General features: G+C 40.2%; 1 protein-coding gene across 1 annotated transcript in view; it reads right to left on the bottom strand.

The window, feature by feature from the left end:
- Positions 1 to 3,163: 3,163 nt before the first annotated feature.
- The window catches only part of LOC127878441 (uncharacterized), a 41,529-nt gene continuing 28,060 nt past the window's right edge, over positions 3,164 to 16,632 (bottom strand). Inside the window, exons 17-24 of the mRNA XM_052424965.1 lie at positions 9,097 to 9,334; positions 8,856 to 8,953; positions 8,553 to 8,708; positions 8,234 to 8,317; positions 7,451 to 7,687; positions 4,694 to 4,927; positions 4,319 to 4,573; positions 3,164 to 4,040 (exon numbers count right to left, since the gene is read on the bottom strand). Of these exons, the coding sequence (XP_052280925.1) occupies positions 3,781 to 4,040; positions 4,319 to 4,573; positions 4,694 to 4,927; positions 7,451 to 7,687; positions 8,234 to 8,317; positions 8,553 to 8,708; positions 8,856 to 8,953; positions 9,097 to 9,334 (1,562 nt within the window). The 3' untranslated portion in view covers positions 3,164 to 3,780. The remainder of the gene's footprint in view (positions 4,041 to 4,318; positions 4,574 to 4,693; positions 4,928 to 7,450; positions 7,688 to 8,233; positions 8,318 to 8,552; positions 8,709 to 8,855; positions 8,954 to 9,096; positions 9,335 to 16,632) is intronic.

The raw sequence follows: 16,632 nt of genomic DNA on the forward strand, positions 1-16,632 counted from the left end.
ACTCATTGTTACAATCAATAATACGTGTCGAGCTTCGCGCTCTATAGGTGGTAGGGATAGGCCTATGATAGACAACCATAAAAATACATGGATAATAGATGTGTTGTTTGCATTTATTTTTTAAAATAAAAAAACGTGTATTTTTTATAAGATATTTTAGTTATGTAAGAAATTTTAATTAACGTTGTCACCACGTTGCATCCATTAATTTTAATAAAAATGACCGATTGTAGTAATATGAATTTTAAAATGTCTAAAATAAAGCTTTATAATATTTATTAACCTGACTAACAAAAAACTGTCAGCCGCCGAACTGTTCCGTTCGTGCCGGAACACGGGATTGAACCGGGGGCCTTTAGATGACTGTTGCGTAAACAACTTCAGTCTAACGCTCTCCAAACTGAGCCATTCCGGCTGACATTCACTTATGTACTGCTATTTGGTGAAGTTGTGTATAGCGATCGTTATTATATGTCTAATAATAAACTAATGCATTGTACGTTTTCGTACCACTACGCCTTCCAATAAACTTGCTTGCGCGATAGGTCGTCAAATATCGTATTGCATTGATTCTCCACTAAAAAAGCAAATTAGAAAAACCACAAAATAAATATATTTTGATTTTGTTTTGTTTTTATACAAAACATCATTTGTTTTTATACAAAACCAGAAAGTTTCGCGTATTTGCCTAGTCCCTGTAATCTTTCCCCTGTGATCAGTTGTGGATCAGTTATTTCTTAAAACAATTAGCTTTGCATTATTGGCAATACATGTTGTAATAAATGTAATAGGCACAAATACAGTACTTATTTACACTAATTTACACATACAATCACCACTATGCAAGATATTCTTAAAACAAAAATATATACATTGATCCGTAAAATAACTTCTCCCATAAGCGAAAAAAAATGCATTACATACTAGTCGCCGCCCTCCAGGGCGACGCCAATTATTTGTGGGGTTTCCCAGCGAATTTTTTTTACCAACCTGAGCAATAACAAACGGGCGTCATTCAAATTAGGCAAGTGCATGCTTCCTGTTGCTATCAGCTGTTGACGAAAGCAGTATTGATACCAGTTCATATTTTATGACATGCTACATCCTCGATAAGCGACCGATTATTGTCGTTGTATTTTTTTAAATATATATTATTCATATATTATAATTTACCCGATATTAAAAATAAGCGAATATAAATATAATTACGAGCTGTATTTATGCTTCATATAGGGATTAACTTGTGCATATGTTTTTGAAAGATATCAACTATTCCATATATTAATATGAAATTGAGTATGTGATTATGTTTAATACTATCAATATGGGGAACAGATTATAAATTAATAATACATCGAAAATATGATAGTGGTAGTAAGCGATACATGTATACAGTCTGCAACACACTTTAATTCGCCTATGTATATTGTGTTAATGGGTCATAAATTACATGGGATTGATGGAATAAAAATCGCCATAAGGTCAATAATAAAATGCAGAAAGTTTCACATAACATCTCCAAGAAGATAAAGTAGATAGAGGTATCACCGCCGGAAAAAAACGCAGAAGACAATATGTGTCTGTAAATAGGGCATTAATTGATTGATTTAAAATCGTTGACGTTAAAATACATAAGAAAAATGAAATATCATATCGTATAGTCACACTAATGCTAGTTTAATATTCAATACAATATGAACCAATAAACGACAAACTAGACGGCAAGCTAGTTTTGTTGATAAGGTTTTTAATGTACTTGCTTGCCTTTTTGAGCTCATCTGAGCGTTTATTATCGCGTTTTGTCCGTCGTCCGTGGTGAGGTGGCAATATTTAACTTTTGAACACTCTAGAGGCCACATTTTTATGGTCAAAACAATGATATCATGGACGCGTCAAACAAGGTTGCAGTTGTTTTAAAAACATGGCTGCCATGGGGAGTAGCAATTTCCTTATATGGCTGTATTAACACTTTCTTACTACTCTAGAAGTCACATTTATTGTCCAATCTTCGTAAAAAAAATAGTCCGAACATGTGTTTCAGTAATATCTTGAATGGGCACGAAAATGGTTCCGGTGTGTTGGGAAACATGTTGGCAACAGCGATAGGCATTTTGCATAATATGGCCATCGTGCAACTTTAACTTATCACTCTACAAGTCACATTTTAAGTCCAATCTTCACGAAACTAGGCCAGAACATGTGTCCTGGTGATCTCTGTGACGAGTTGGAAAACCGTTGTAATGTGTCGAAAAAGCACTTGATATGGCTCTTATGAAACCTTGTTTATACTCTAGAAGTCACATTATTAGTGCAATCTAAAAGAAAATAAGTAAGAACACTTATACTTATGACTTCTCTGTCAAGTTTAAAATTCTTTCCGTTTGTTGAAAAACATGGCCGCCCTGGATGGGACAGTTTTCCTTATATGGCTATAGAGAACACTTGTTGACGCTATTTTCGGCACATGTATTTGCCAATCTTCATTACACGTAATCAGAACAGTTTTCTAATTTAAATCTCGACTGAGATGGAAAAAGGGTTATTAAGGAGATCTAGGTAAAATATAAAATAATTACAAAGCGTTTGACTCCGCATGACCCATTTTCACACTCCACCGAAATAAAATTGTGGAACAAATGTTCTGGCCAAGTTTCGTAAAGAGTTGGATATTAATGTTTTTTCTAGAATGTTCAAACGCTTTTAATGACAACATTAGGTTAGCATATGGAAGTCGGACCGTCCGTCCGTCTGTTCGTCCGTCCCTCTGTCCGTCCGGCTTCCCGTTTTCCGGACGTTTTTACTCAAACGCTTTAAGATATTGACCTGATGATTGGTGTATGTGTCTACCTACATGACTTACAGATGAAGTGCGAAGTTCTTTTTAATCAATTGGTTTCGGGAAAAATGTTTTGACCAATTTTTTTATTGGGTAAAAATTGCGGCCTCTAGACTGATCGCGAGGGAAATGTTTACTCCGCACGACGCATGACGGACGAAGAAAACAAAAAAAATCAATAAAAAAGGAACTGGGTCTCGATTCTCGGAATTTTCCGTTCGAAACTCTTAATTTTCCTTTCTATCGAATTCCGAACGCTTTGTGCATTACGTTGGACATAACTTTCATTGTTTCTGGAGAACTTGTATAGAGAGCAATAAATATAAATAATATTGTTCTGATTGTTCTTCTTAAAACTGTTCAAAGATATACATTTAAAAATGTTTAAAGGAATACTTTTTGATTGTGTAATTAACAGCATCAAATAATATTTAAACATCGTAGCTCAAAAGCTCCATCAAGCAAAAACAAACAATAATGAAAGAAAAAAATGTGTTGTCCTCATCTTTGCTCGAACTAGCGCCCTTTGGACTAAAATATTATCGCTATAACCACTCGACTACCTAACTCTTATTCGTAAACATGCATTGTATACTTTATGTAAGTGATTCTCGTGTTGTAACAAACTCAAACCAAAACAACAATTATGTAATTGTTTGTAATGCTAAATAATTGTATCAATTTTAGAGGATCATTGTTCAAGAATGAAAAAGTATTTCATTACGAGCCTATGTCATTAGTGTCTCTCCCTTACGAACAGCGTTCTATAATTCTGTTAATGTATTATAAAAACTTGCAACACTATCATTTTAACAATCTGTGAATAAGTCAATTTAAGCGTTTTGGAAGATTTACTTTGGTATCGTTAATTACTCTATTTCGATATATAGAAACAGATAAATAAATGTTTTATATTTCTTTACATAACTTAAACTCACTAGTGATTAATCCCTGTCATAACTAATCACGTACTCAGGATAGACCTGAGTCCTATCATAAACAACGAATTCTCTGAAAATAAACTGTTCCTCCGCCACAACGCTGTCGTATCTGTCCACGTGCTGACAGTCGTCGAGACTGCACAACGAATCCGTGCAAGGTGGTCGCCTCATATTGCGACACTGGGTTACACCACAGATGTTTCCCAGACAGGCTCTCACTAGGAACATTGTCAGTCCAGTCTGTTGACGGTCGTCAATAGAGTCTGATATCAAGACAAAAATCATTGGGTTTAGTTCAACGCGTTCACTCTTATAAACTCTTATAACGGTGAACATTGCTGCGTCAATATGATATTGATAATATAATATTTGTTACTAAGCGATCAAACATATGAGTGTTTTATTATTTTTGTTTAAAAAAAAGTATTATAAATTTAAGAATTCTTAATGAATTACGGATCAAACACAATTCAATGATCCGAATAAAGCGATACTCTGTTAAATTGTGTTATTCCTCTCTTTTGGTAAAAAATTGTTATACCTGTATATTGGTCGGCTTTTGTGGAACTCTCAGCCATGTATACCGCGGGCCCAAGGGCCGCTTTCCTCGAAAGTCTCGGGTCCAATCCCTGGGTATATACTGACTCCACGTTCTCGGGCTTCGTTCCATGCAAAAGGTATTCCTCGTTGACTTCCGAATACAGACGTTTTGTCCACTCATCGTTCAGCAGGTCTTTGATGTGCGTTGACCCACCTTTTAAACCCGGGGCATTTCTTAGATCAGGGTATATACCGGCTACAACATAATCAATATACATCTGTTGGTACAACGCTATTATAATAAACGAGATCAGATGCGTTTTATTTGGTATATGTTGCTATATGAACATTATATACACATGTATTTTTGCAATACCTTTCCCGGACTCATAAAACATCAGTTGTCGTCTGCTTGCATATTGTTCGTACAGAGTTAGATTCTCCACCCTTTGTATGTCATTGATGGAAATACGATTATACCCCAAATCATACAGCCCTTCGGCATCTCGACCATGTCCGTGCAAATCGGTTAGCCAGGTGTCCTGCACAATGCCTTCAATATACTGATAAGTTTCCTCGTCGACTTGTACAAGCACAAAACGATCTCTTCCTGTAATGATAATGAACGGACATAATCGGAATGAAAAATACACGACCGGAGTCGATGTGTATCCTATAGAAAAAATATGCAAGGAAGTGTAGTTCACTGATGTAAAAAAAGACGTTAATTTGCCTACTTCTTTGCAGAATTATATTAAGGTTATACAGTGATTATACTGGAATATGTTAGTGATTCAATAAACCTTTCGGCCGTTTTTTTTTAAATAATTCATGTTCAACAAATGGTAAATATTTTGTATTGTACCGAGTTTATTTGAATATTTAATAACGGATTTTTCAAACCCATCAGATCCGTAGGTCCAAATACGCCGACGCCATTTATTCGGTAGGTGAATTTAAAACTGAATTAAATTACAACGTTTGGCGTTTACCACAAGATGCGTATTTTTCCAAATAATCTAGAGAATATCGAAAACAAATTAATATGTTTAAACTGTCATGCTCCACGGCAAGACTCCGCCCATCAGCGCAATCACATAGGCCAGTAAAATTAAGTCACAGGGGAGGTCCTTTGTCCATAAGCCACGGTTTAGATAAACTGGGCGAAACCCCGAGTCCTGAAGTCTGAGGAACAAGGCAGCTGACACCAGAGTCACTAAGAAAACATACCTTGCCCAGGTAAAAGAAGACGCATTACAGGCAGAGAAGATGACCCAATTGCTGTTTAAATTAAAAACCTTAATCATTCGACAATTTAACATGAAGCGGCGGTTCAAGTTGTACATGCACATTCGGGGAGCTAGTCTTTCTGTAGACTGTCTATGCGGGAAAAAACTTTTGCTGCGCCAAAGGGTCCCAAAAGGAGTTTTTTTCACAAACCGTTTTCATTCACTTTATCGTCATAACGGGACTATCAAAAGAGTATCACGCAGTCGTGAAGCAGATGACTTTTTTCTCTGGTGCACATACAAGTAATCTATACCCGCCACATACAGCATGTTAGACAGGATCCTACACCTCACTTCCGAAGAACGGCGGCCATTACTTAACAGGGACGAGAGACTCGAGCTACCCCGTGTGTATGACAGTCTCCTAGTTTCACGTGACCCATCGACAAGAGAATGGCATGGAAACAACAGGGACAGAGAGCAGAGACAAAAGTCACAAGCAAACTTAGAATAAAGACTATGCTGGCAGCAACACAGTAGGAAGTCAACAAAACAGATCATGACGTTGTAGAAAAGCAAAGTAAACTTCACCATGAAAACTGCTCCAACACGTCACAATACTACCAACAGACATTCTGGAAATAATTATGGGAATTCTAAACTAGAGATAACAAGGGAATGCAACGCTATGAAGCATATCACGAAACCAATGTTCTCAAATGATCACCTGAATCACAGTCGAATGCGCAGCATCGGATTAGAAAGAATAAGATGATCTTTATTTTATCGCGAAAACAACGTTATGCTAACGAAGCGTTAGGATTAGCTGCAGACACATGCAGAGCCCATCACAATCACAATCTGCCCTCGACCCGAAAAAAAAAACACAAAGCAACGTTCTCATCTGTACCTTAGCCCCCCTTATCAACTCAAATAATGAGTGAAATAAAGCAAGTACAAAAGCCCCCACTCTGGTTATGCTTGAATTAAGAAAGCACGGGTCAAGACAGGGAGAGCCTGAGCGTGCGGTACCCATACGGACACGGACGGGCAAGCACAGGCAAAAAAGGTCTCCGCCGCACCATTGCACAAATCTTAGGCGAAAGACTTGAATCATGTTACACAAACCATCTGCAGAAAGGTTGACGTGATGTTTTGATAGTCCCGGATGCAGTAACAGCCAATAAACTTCCCCGCCTTAAAGCTGGACTGCCAAACAATAAGTGCATCAGAATTGAATTATACTCCAGTAGATTCCTTCTCACTACGCAATAAAAGGAAATAATGAAGCAGACAGGGTAACAAAGCTGTGAGCAGAAGATCTAAAATAATCTGTCTAGAAGAAATTGTCACCATCGCCAAGTGCCTGTACAGAACTAAAAAGCCGTGAGACAATAACCATTTCTTTTTCTAAATAAAATAGATGATCATCTTTCGACTTCGAACAGGACACAATACACTACAGCGCCACATGCAAAAGAGATTCCAGCTCGTGCCGTCATCAGAGTGCCCGCAGTGAAAAAGCCGACTGAATAGCTGAAAACATCGTCCAGGAATGCAGGGACGACCACCATTGGAAGAAAATGTATGGCCTAAACATGTGACACTGCAATAGCTGCTGTACGGACAGGTGATGGCTCTAAAGAAGACCAGCCTCAACCCTGCCTCAAGCATCAAAGTGTATCGGCAATCGGGAAACAGAAGATAAAGAAGAAGACATAGGTCGTGATTAAGAAATTACAATGATTAAAAAAGGTCTAATCAATACATATCACATGATTTATTTGGTATACTTGTATGTAACTGTGTGTCGGTTTTACTTGGTTAACAGTTATGTTTGACCTTATTGTGTTTGTTCCTTAGTTTCTAAGATAAAGATTATATATACATGTAAATATATTTGCCTTTGCCGCTTATATTCCACTCTTTGACACTTTTCTCAGATGTGAACTTGGTCCAATATGGCGGCGGGCGTATATCTGCTTGGTACATGGACGAACAAAACTCGGGGGTCATGCGCTGTGGGGGTTCATCAATGGACGCCCGTGAGTAAGTTGACTGCTCGGAAATGTGTCTGATTGGTTTGTGGGGCAGTGTACGGAACGCTGTCTCAGGTTTTCCCGATGCCGAATCTCCATCTTCTTTCAATGAACGAGTTCATACACGTTTACGATTTCTATTACACATGATCGTGGATAGTATTACTAAATAACATTCCACAATAATACACAAATATGAACTTTATCAATATTTCAAAATTGTAATATTGTCAACAACATTGGACCTTTTTTCCACATATTATTTTGAATTCAAGTGCCAAAATATTGAATATTCGTATTCTGTACCAGTTAACACTGTTATGACTGTTTCGAAACTTACAATTTTCTAGGACTTTAAAGGCTTGTTATAATAGATGTGGGTCAGAACAAGGATTGTTCATCTAAAAACGTTTCTGGAGTTTCATTTTTAGACTAAACACCGTATGCAGAGTAATCAATTCATATAGGTTGCATGATACGAATTGTTGTTGTTAATATGATATACTGACAGACATGATAACGATCTTATTTGTTTGCATGTATACATAATACACACAGTTAACACAGCTGCTATAAAGCCGCTTGGCTACCTTGCTATTTACATCTTTATGCATATATATATTACTTTCCTTTTCACTCAGTACTCACCATTTATTTCCCATGTACCGTATACTTCCTGCTCTAATGTACGCGGGCAAGGAGCTACCAGGGTTTTGCGATGTACGCCCGACTCTGGGACGAGAACAGGATTAGATAGGTGGACAGTAGTACAATATATATATATATATATATATATATATATATATATATATATATATTTATATCAATTCATCGATTATTCGTGCAACATATATTATTTGCAATAGGCAGTGTATAATATGTAAAACATAGTTTCAATCAACTTGACTTAATGTGTAAAATCATTTCCCAATTAAAACCTAAAACGACGCAACAATGATTTTTGTACCTTTACAGTCTTTAATCAATTCTTGCAAGGATTTGAAAGGGCGCTCCCTCGCGATAAAGAACACGTCATTTTCATTCCTCTCTATCTTGTAGTGTTTGACACACGGAGTTAGTGGTTTTCTTCCGTCATCTTCGCGAACGGAAATCGCGTAACATCCTGTGAAATACGAGATATTGTTAAAAACGTGGCCTTAAAGGTCGAAATAGTCGTAATGACTATAAACAATTATTACCTTACGATCTATTTCGTCTGCATATAAAGGATATGTATGTTCATGTTTAGTCGTTTGAGATTACAACTCACCAGGTGCGGACTCGCTTTCACGAACCAAATACACGCCATCTGGATGCGCTGAAAGCTTTTCCTCAGCTTCCTTGCGCGATATATTGCCAAAAAACCACCTGCGGACGATATCAGTTATGAAAAGACAAATTATTGACGATTGAAAAAGACTGAAAAAAAAAAGTTCTAAAACAGGGGAAAACGGTTTCATACTAACGCGTAATGAAAAATGTTTAAAGAAGTTGGTTGTGTTTTATCTTACTTTTCATCACATAAATCGTGATTGCTATCTTGATTTAGATTTGCTTTCGCTGTTGCAGATCGACCTCCCACTTGAAACGACGCATTGTCATCTACCAAGGTTACCTTTTGTACTTCTACTATTTTGTTTCCAGACCGAAGTTTTTCAAAATTATTTCCTTTTTCATCAAAACAAGCACCTCCTTTTTGAAGCGACGCAAGGTCATCAATGAACGGTCTCGTTTGTGCATCCACTTGTTCTTCAGAATAATAATAATAATAATAATAATAATAATAATAATAATAATAATAATAATAATAATTTAACTCCAGAACCATTATAAGAGTTTAAACTTTCATTCAATGCCGCTCACACTTTATTGAAGGTACGTGGCCATTCACTTGTTCAAAATAGAAAAATACATAAAAATATAAAATATAAACAATATTAAAAATGCTTAAGCATTGAAAGTTTAAATCATTTAAAAGCACGCTGCCTCACACTTTGGCCTTATTAATCACATAAACAATGTGTAAACCACATAGCATCGTATATAAAGTTAGAGAGCAATAGAGGATAATATAAATTTGATTTAATTTCATTTTATTTGATTTAAAAAATAGAATATCAATCACAGCAAAAGAATTGCAACATTATGAGGCATTATGAAATTAACTTATTAAATGTATGAGCTAAATTTTTAACAACGGATCACATCGTAAAAAATCAAGAGCATAGTACTGCATCTCAGTAAGAAGACGATTGCGTAGGTGACAGAGCATAGCACTGCATCTCAGTAAGAAGACGATTGCGTAGGTGACAGAGCATAGCACTGCATCTCAGTAAGAAGACGATTGCGTAGGTGACAGAGCATAGCACTGCATCTCAGTAAGAAGACGATTGCGTAGGTGACAGAGCATAGCACTGCATCTCAGTAAGAAGACGATTGCGTAGGTGACAGAGCATAGCACTGCATCTCAGTAAGAAGACGATTGCGTAGGTGACAGAGCATAGTACTGCATCTCAGTAAGAAGACGATTGCGTAGGTGACAGAGCATAGTACTGCATCTCAGTAAGAAGACGATTGCGTAGGTGACAGAGCATAGTACTGCATCTCAGTAAGAAGACGATTGCGTAGGTGACAGAGCATAGTACTGCATCGCAGTAAGAAGACGATTGAGTAGGTGACAGAGCATAGTACTGCATCTCAGTAAGAAGACGATTGCGTAGGTGACAGAGCATAGTACTGCATCTCAGTAAGAAGACGATTGCGTAGGTGACAGAGCATAGTACTGCATCTCAGTAAGAAGACGATTGCGTAGGTGACAGAGCATAGTACTGCATCTCAGTAAGAAGACGATTGCGTAGGTGACAGAGCATAGTACTGCATCTCAGTAAGAAGACGATTGCGTAGGTGACAGAGCATAGTACTGCATCTCAGTAAGAAGACGATTGCGTAGGTGACAGAGCATAGTACTGCATCTCAGTAAGAAGACGATTGCGTAGGTGACAGAGCATAGTACTGCATCTCAGTAAGAAGACGATTGCGTAGGTGACAGAGCATAGCACTGCATCTCAGTAAGAAGACGATTGCGTAGGTGACAGAGCATAGTACTGCATCTCAGTAAGAAGACGATTGCGTAGGTGACAGAGCATAGCACTGCATCTCAGTAAGAAGACGATTGCGTAGGTGACAGAGCATAGTACTGCATCTCAGTAAGAAGACGATTGCGTAGGTGACAGAGCATAGCACTGCATCTCAGTAAGAAGACGATTGCGTAGGTGACAGAGCATAGTACTGCATCTCAGTAAGAAGACGATTGCGTAGGTGACAGAGCATAGCACTGCATCTCAGTAAGAAGACGATTGCGTAGGTGACAGAGCATAGCACTGCATCTCAGTAAGAAGACGATTGCGTAGGTGACAGAGCATAGCACTGCATCTCAGTAAGAAGACGATTGCGTAGGTGACAGAGCATAGCACTGCATCTCAGTAAGAAGACGATTGCGTAGGTGACAGAGCATAGCACTGCATCTCAGTAAGAAGACGATTGCGTAGGTGACAGAGCATAGTACTGCATCTCAGTAAGAAGACGATTGCGTAGGTGACAGAGCATAGTACTGCATCTCAGTAAGAAGACGATTGCGTAGGTGACAGAGCATAGTACTGCATCTCAGTAAGAAGACGATTGCGTAGGTGACAGAGCATAGTACTGCATCTCAGTAAGAAGACGATTGCGTAGGTGACAGAGCATAGTACTGCATCTCAGTAAGAAGACGATTGCGTAGGTGACAGCTGCCATATATATAAATCAAGAGCATAGTACTGCATCTCAGTAAGAAGACGATTGCGTAGGTGACAGCTGCCATATATATAAATCAAGAGCATAGTACTGCATCTCAGTAAGAAGACGATTGCGTAGGTGACAGCTGCCATATATATAAATCAAGAGCATAGTACTGCATCTCAGTAAGAAGACGATTGCGTAGGTGACAGCTGCCATATATATAAATCAAGAGCATAGTACTGCATCTCAGTAAGAAGACGATTGCGTAGGTGACAGAGCATAGTACTGCATCTCAGTAAGAAGACGATTGCGTAGGTGACAGAGCATAGCACTGCATCTCAGTTAGAAGACGATTGCGTAGGTGACAGAGCATAGCACTGCATCTCAGTAAGAAGACGATTGCGTAGGTGACAGAGCATAGCACTGCATCTCAGTAAGAAGACGATTGCGTAGGTGACAGAGCATAGTACTGCATCTCAGTAAGAAGACGATTGCGTAGGTGACAGAGCATAGCACTGCATCTCAGTTAGAAGACGATTGCGTAGGTGACAGAGCATAGCACTGCATCTCAGTAAGAAGACGATTGCGTAGGTGACAGAGCATAGCACTGCATCTCAGTAAGAAGACGATTGCGTAGGTGACAGAGCATAGCACTGCATCTCAGTAAGAAGACGATTGCGTAGGTGACAGAGCATAGCACTGCATCTCAGTAAGAAGACGATTGCGTAGGTGACAGAGCATAGTACTGCATCTCAGTAAGAAGACGATTGCGTAGGTGACAGAGCATAGTACTGCATCTCAGTAAGAAGACGATTGCGTAGGTGACAGAGCATAGCACTGCATCTCAGTAAGAAGACGATTGCGTAGGTGACAGAGCATAGCACTGAATCTCAGTAAGAAGACGATTGCGTAGGTGACAGAGCATAGTACTGCATCTCAGTAAGAAGACGATTGCGTAGGTGACAGAGCATAGCACTGCATCTCAGTAAGAAGACGATTGCGTAGGTGACAGAGCATAGTACTGCATCTCAGTAAGAAGACGATTGCGTAGGTGACAGAGCATAGTACTGCATCTCAGTAAGAAGACGATTGCGTAGGTGACAGAGCATAGTACTGCATCTCAGTAAGAAGACGATTGCGTAGGTGACAGAGCATAGTACTGCATCTCAGTAAGAAGACGATTGCGTAGGTGACAGAGCATAGCACTGCATCTCATTAAGAAGACGATTGCGTAGGTGACAGAGCATAGCACTGCATCTCAGTAAGAAGACGATTGCGTAGGTGACAGAGCATAGTACTGCATCTCAGTAAGAAGACGATTGCGTAGGTGACAGAGCATAGCACTGCATCTCAGTAAGAAGACGATTGCGTAGGTGACAGAGCATAGCACTGCATCTCAGTAAGAAGACGATTGCGTAGGTGACAGAGCATAGCACTGCATCTCAGTAAGAAGACGATTGCGTAGGTGACAGAGCATAGTACTGCATCTCAGTAAGAAGACGATTGCGTAGGTGACAGAGCATAGTACTGCATCTCAGTAAGAAGACGATTGCGTAGGTGACAGAGCATAGTACTGCATCTCAGTAAGAAGACGATTGCGTAGGTGACAGAGCATAGTACTGCATCTCAGTAAGAAGACGATTGCGTAGGTGACAGAGCATAGTACTGCATCTCAGTAAGAAGACGATTGCGTAGGTGACAGCTGCCATATATATAAATAAAGAGCATAGTACTGCATCTCAGTAAGAAGACGATTGCGTAGGTGACAGCTGCCATATATATAAATCAAGAGCATAGTACTGCATCTCAGTAAGAAGACGATTGCGTAGGTGACAGCTGCCATATATATAAATCAAGAGCATAGTACTGCATCTCAGTAAGAAGACGATTGCGTAGGTGACAGCTGCCATATATATAAATCAAGAGCATAGTACTGCATCTCAGTAAGAAGACGATTGCGTAGGTGACAGCTGCCATATATATAAATCAAGAGCATAGTACTGCATCTCAGTAAGAAGACGATTGCGTAGGTGACAGAGCATAGTACTGCATCTCAGTAAGAAGACGATTGCGTAGGTGACAGAGCATAGCACTGCATCTCAGTAAGAAGACGATTGCGTAGGTGACAGAGCATAGCACTGCATCTCAGTAAGAAGACGATTGCGTAGGTGACAGAGCATAGCACTGCATCTCAGTAAGAAGACGATTGCGTAGGTGACAGAGCATAGCACTGCATCTCAGTAAGAAGACGATTGCGTAGGTGACAGAGCATAGTACTGCATCTCAGTAAGAAGACGATTGCGTAGGTGACAGAGCATAGTACTGCATCTCAGTAAGAAGACGATTGCGTAGGTGACAGAGCATAGCACTGCATCTCAGTAAGAAGACGATTGCGTAGGTGACAGAGCATAGCACTGAATCTCAGTAAGAAGACGATTGCGTAGGTGACAGAGCATAGTACTGCATCTCAGTAAGAAGACGATTGCGTAGGTGACAGAGCATAGCACTGCATCTCAGTAAGAAGACGATTGCGTAGGTGACAGAGCATAGTACTGCATCTCAGTAAGAAGACGATTGCGTAGGTGACAGAGCATAGTACTGCATCTCAGTAAGAAGACGATTGCGTAGGTGACAGAGCATAGTACTGCATCTCAGTAAGAAGACGATTGCGTAGGTGACATAGCATAGTACTGCATCTCAGTAAGAAGACGATTGCGTAGGTGACAGAGCATAGCACTGCATCTCATTAAGAAGACGATTGCGTAGGTGACAGAGCATAGCACTGCATCTCAGTAAGAAGACGATTGCGTAGGTGACAGAGCATAGTACTGCATCTCAGTAAGAAGACGATTGCGTAGGTGACAGAGCATAGCACTGCATCTCAGTAAGAAGACGATTGCGTAGGTGACAGAGCATAGCACTGCATCTCAGTAAGAAGACGATTGCGTAGGTGACAGAGCATAGCACTGCATCTCAGTAAGAAGACGATTGCGTAGGTGACAGAGCATAGTACTGCATCTCAGTAAGAAGACGATTGCGTAGGTGACAGAGCATAGTACTGCATCTCAGTAAGAAGACGATTGCGTAGGTGACAGAGCATAGTACTGCATCTCAGTAAGAAGACGATTGCGTAGGTGACAGAGCATAGTACTGCATCTCAGTAAGAAGACGATTGCGTAGGTGACAGAGCATAGTACTGCATCTCAGTAAGAAGACGATTGCGTAGGTGACAGCTGCCATATATATAAATAAAGAGCATAGTACTGCATCTCAGTAAGAAGACGATTGCGTAGGTGACAGCTGCCATATATATAAATCAAGAGCATAGTACTGCATCTCAGTAAGAAGACGATTGCGTAGGTGACAGCTGCCATATATATAAATCAAGAGCATAGTACTGCATCTCAGTAAGAAGACGATTGCGTAGGTGACAGCTGCCATATATATAAATCAAGAGCATAGTACTGCATCTCAGTAAGAAGACGATTGCGTAGGTGACAGAGCATAGTACTGCATCTCAGTAAGAAGACGATTGCGTAGGTGACAGAGCATAGCACTGCATCTCAGTAAGAAGACGATTGCGTAGGTGACAGAGCATAGCACTGCATCTCAGTAAGAAGACGATTGCGTAGGTGACAGAGCATAGCACTGCATCTCAGTAAGAAGACGATTGCGTAGGTGACAGAGCATAGCACTGCATCTCAGTAAGAAGACGATTGCGTAGGTGACAGAGCATAGTACTGTATCTCAGTAAGAAGACGATTGCGTAGGTGACAGAGCATAGTACTGCATCTCAGTAAGAAGACGATTGCGTAGGTGACAGAGCATAGCACTGCATCTCAGTAAGAAGACGATTGCGTAGGTGACAGAGCATAGCACTGCATCTCAGTAAGAAGACGATTGCGTAGGTGACAGAGCATAGTACTGCATCTCAGTAAGAAGACGATTGCGTAGGTGACAGAGCATAGCACTGCATCTCAGTAAGAAGACGATTGCGTAGGTGACAGAGCATAGTACTGCATCTCAGTAAGAAGACGATTGCGTAGGTGACAGAGCATAGTACTGCATCTCAGTAAGAAGACGATTGCGTAGGTGACAGAGCATAGTACTGCATCTCAGTAAGAAAACGATTGCGTAGGTGACAGAGCATAGTACTGCATCTCAGTAAGAAGACGATTGCGTAGGTGACAGAGCATAGCACTGCATCTCAGTAAGAAGACGATTGCGTAGGTGACAGAGCATAGCACTGCATCTCAGTAAGAAGACGATTGCGTAGGTGACAGAGCATAGTACTGCATCTCAGTAAGAAGACGATTGCGTAGGTGACAGAGCATAGTACTGCATCTCAGTAAGAAGACGATTGCGTAGGTGACAGAGCATAGTACTGCATCTCAGTAAGAAGACGATTGCGTAGGTGACAGAGCATAGTACTGCATCTCAGTAAGAAGACGATTGCGTAGGTGACAGAGCATAGCACTGCATCTCAGTAAGAAGACGATTGCGTAGGTGACAGAGCATAGTACTGCATCTCAGTAAGAAGACGATTGCGTAGGTGACAGAGCATAGCACTGCATCTCAGTAAGAAGACGATTGCGTAGGTGACAGAGCATAGTACTGCATCTCAGTAAGAAGACGATTGCGTAGGTGACAGAGCATAGTACTGCATCTCAGTAAGAAGACGATTGCGTAGGTGACAGAGCATAGTACTGCATCTCAGTAAGAAGACGATTGCTTAGGTGACAGAGCATAGTACTGCATCTCAGTAAGAAGACGATTGCGTAGGTGACAGAGCATAGCACTGCATCTCAGTAAGAAGACGATTGCGTAGGTGACAGAGCATAGCACTGCATCTCAGTTAGAAGACGATTGCGTAGGTGACAGAGCATAGCACTGCATCTCAGTAAGAAGACGATTGCGTAGGTGACAGAGCATAGCACTGCATCTCAGTAAGAAGACGATTGCGTAGGTGACAGAGCATAGCACTGCATCTCAGTTAGAAGACGATTGCGTAGGTGACAGAGCATAGCACTGCATCTCAGTAAGAAGACGATTGCGTAGGTGACAGAGCATAGCACTGCATCTCAGTAAGAAGACGATTGCGTAGGTGACAGAGCATAGTACTGCATCTCAGTAAGAAGACGATTGCGTAGGTGACAGAGCATAGCACTGCATCTCAGTAAGAAGACGATTGCGTAGGTGACAGAGCATAGTACTGCATCTCAGTAAGAAGACGATTGCGTAGGTGACAGAGCATAGTACTGCAACTCAGT

The sequence above is a fragment of the Dreissena polymorpha genome, chromosome 4 (genome assembly GCF_020536995.1).
Source record: "Dreissena polymorpha isolate Duluth1 chromosome 4, UMN_Dpol_1.0, whole genome shotgun sequence".
In the NCBI taxonomy this organism is placed as follows: Eukaryota; Metazoa; Mollusca; class Bivalvia; order Myida; family Dreissenidae; genus Dreissena; species Dreissena polymorpha.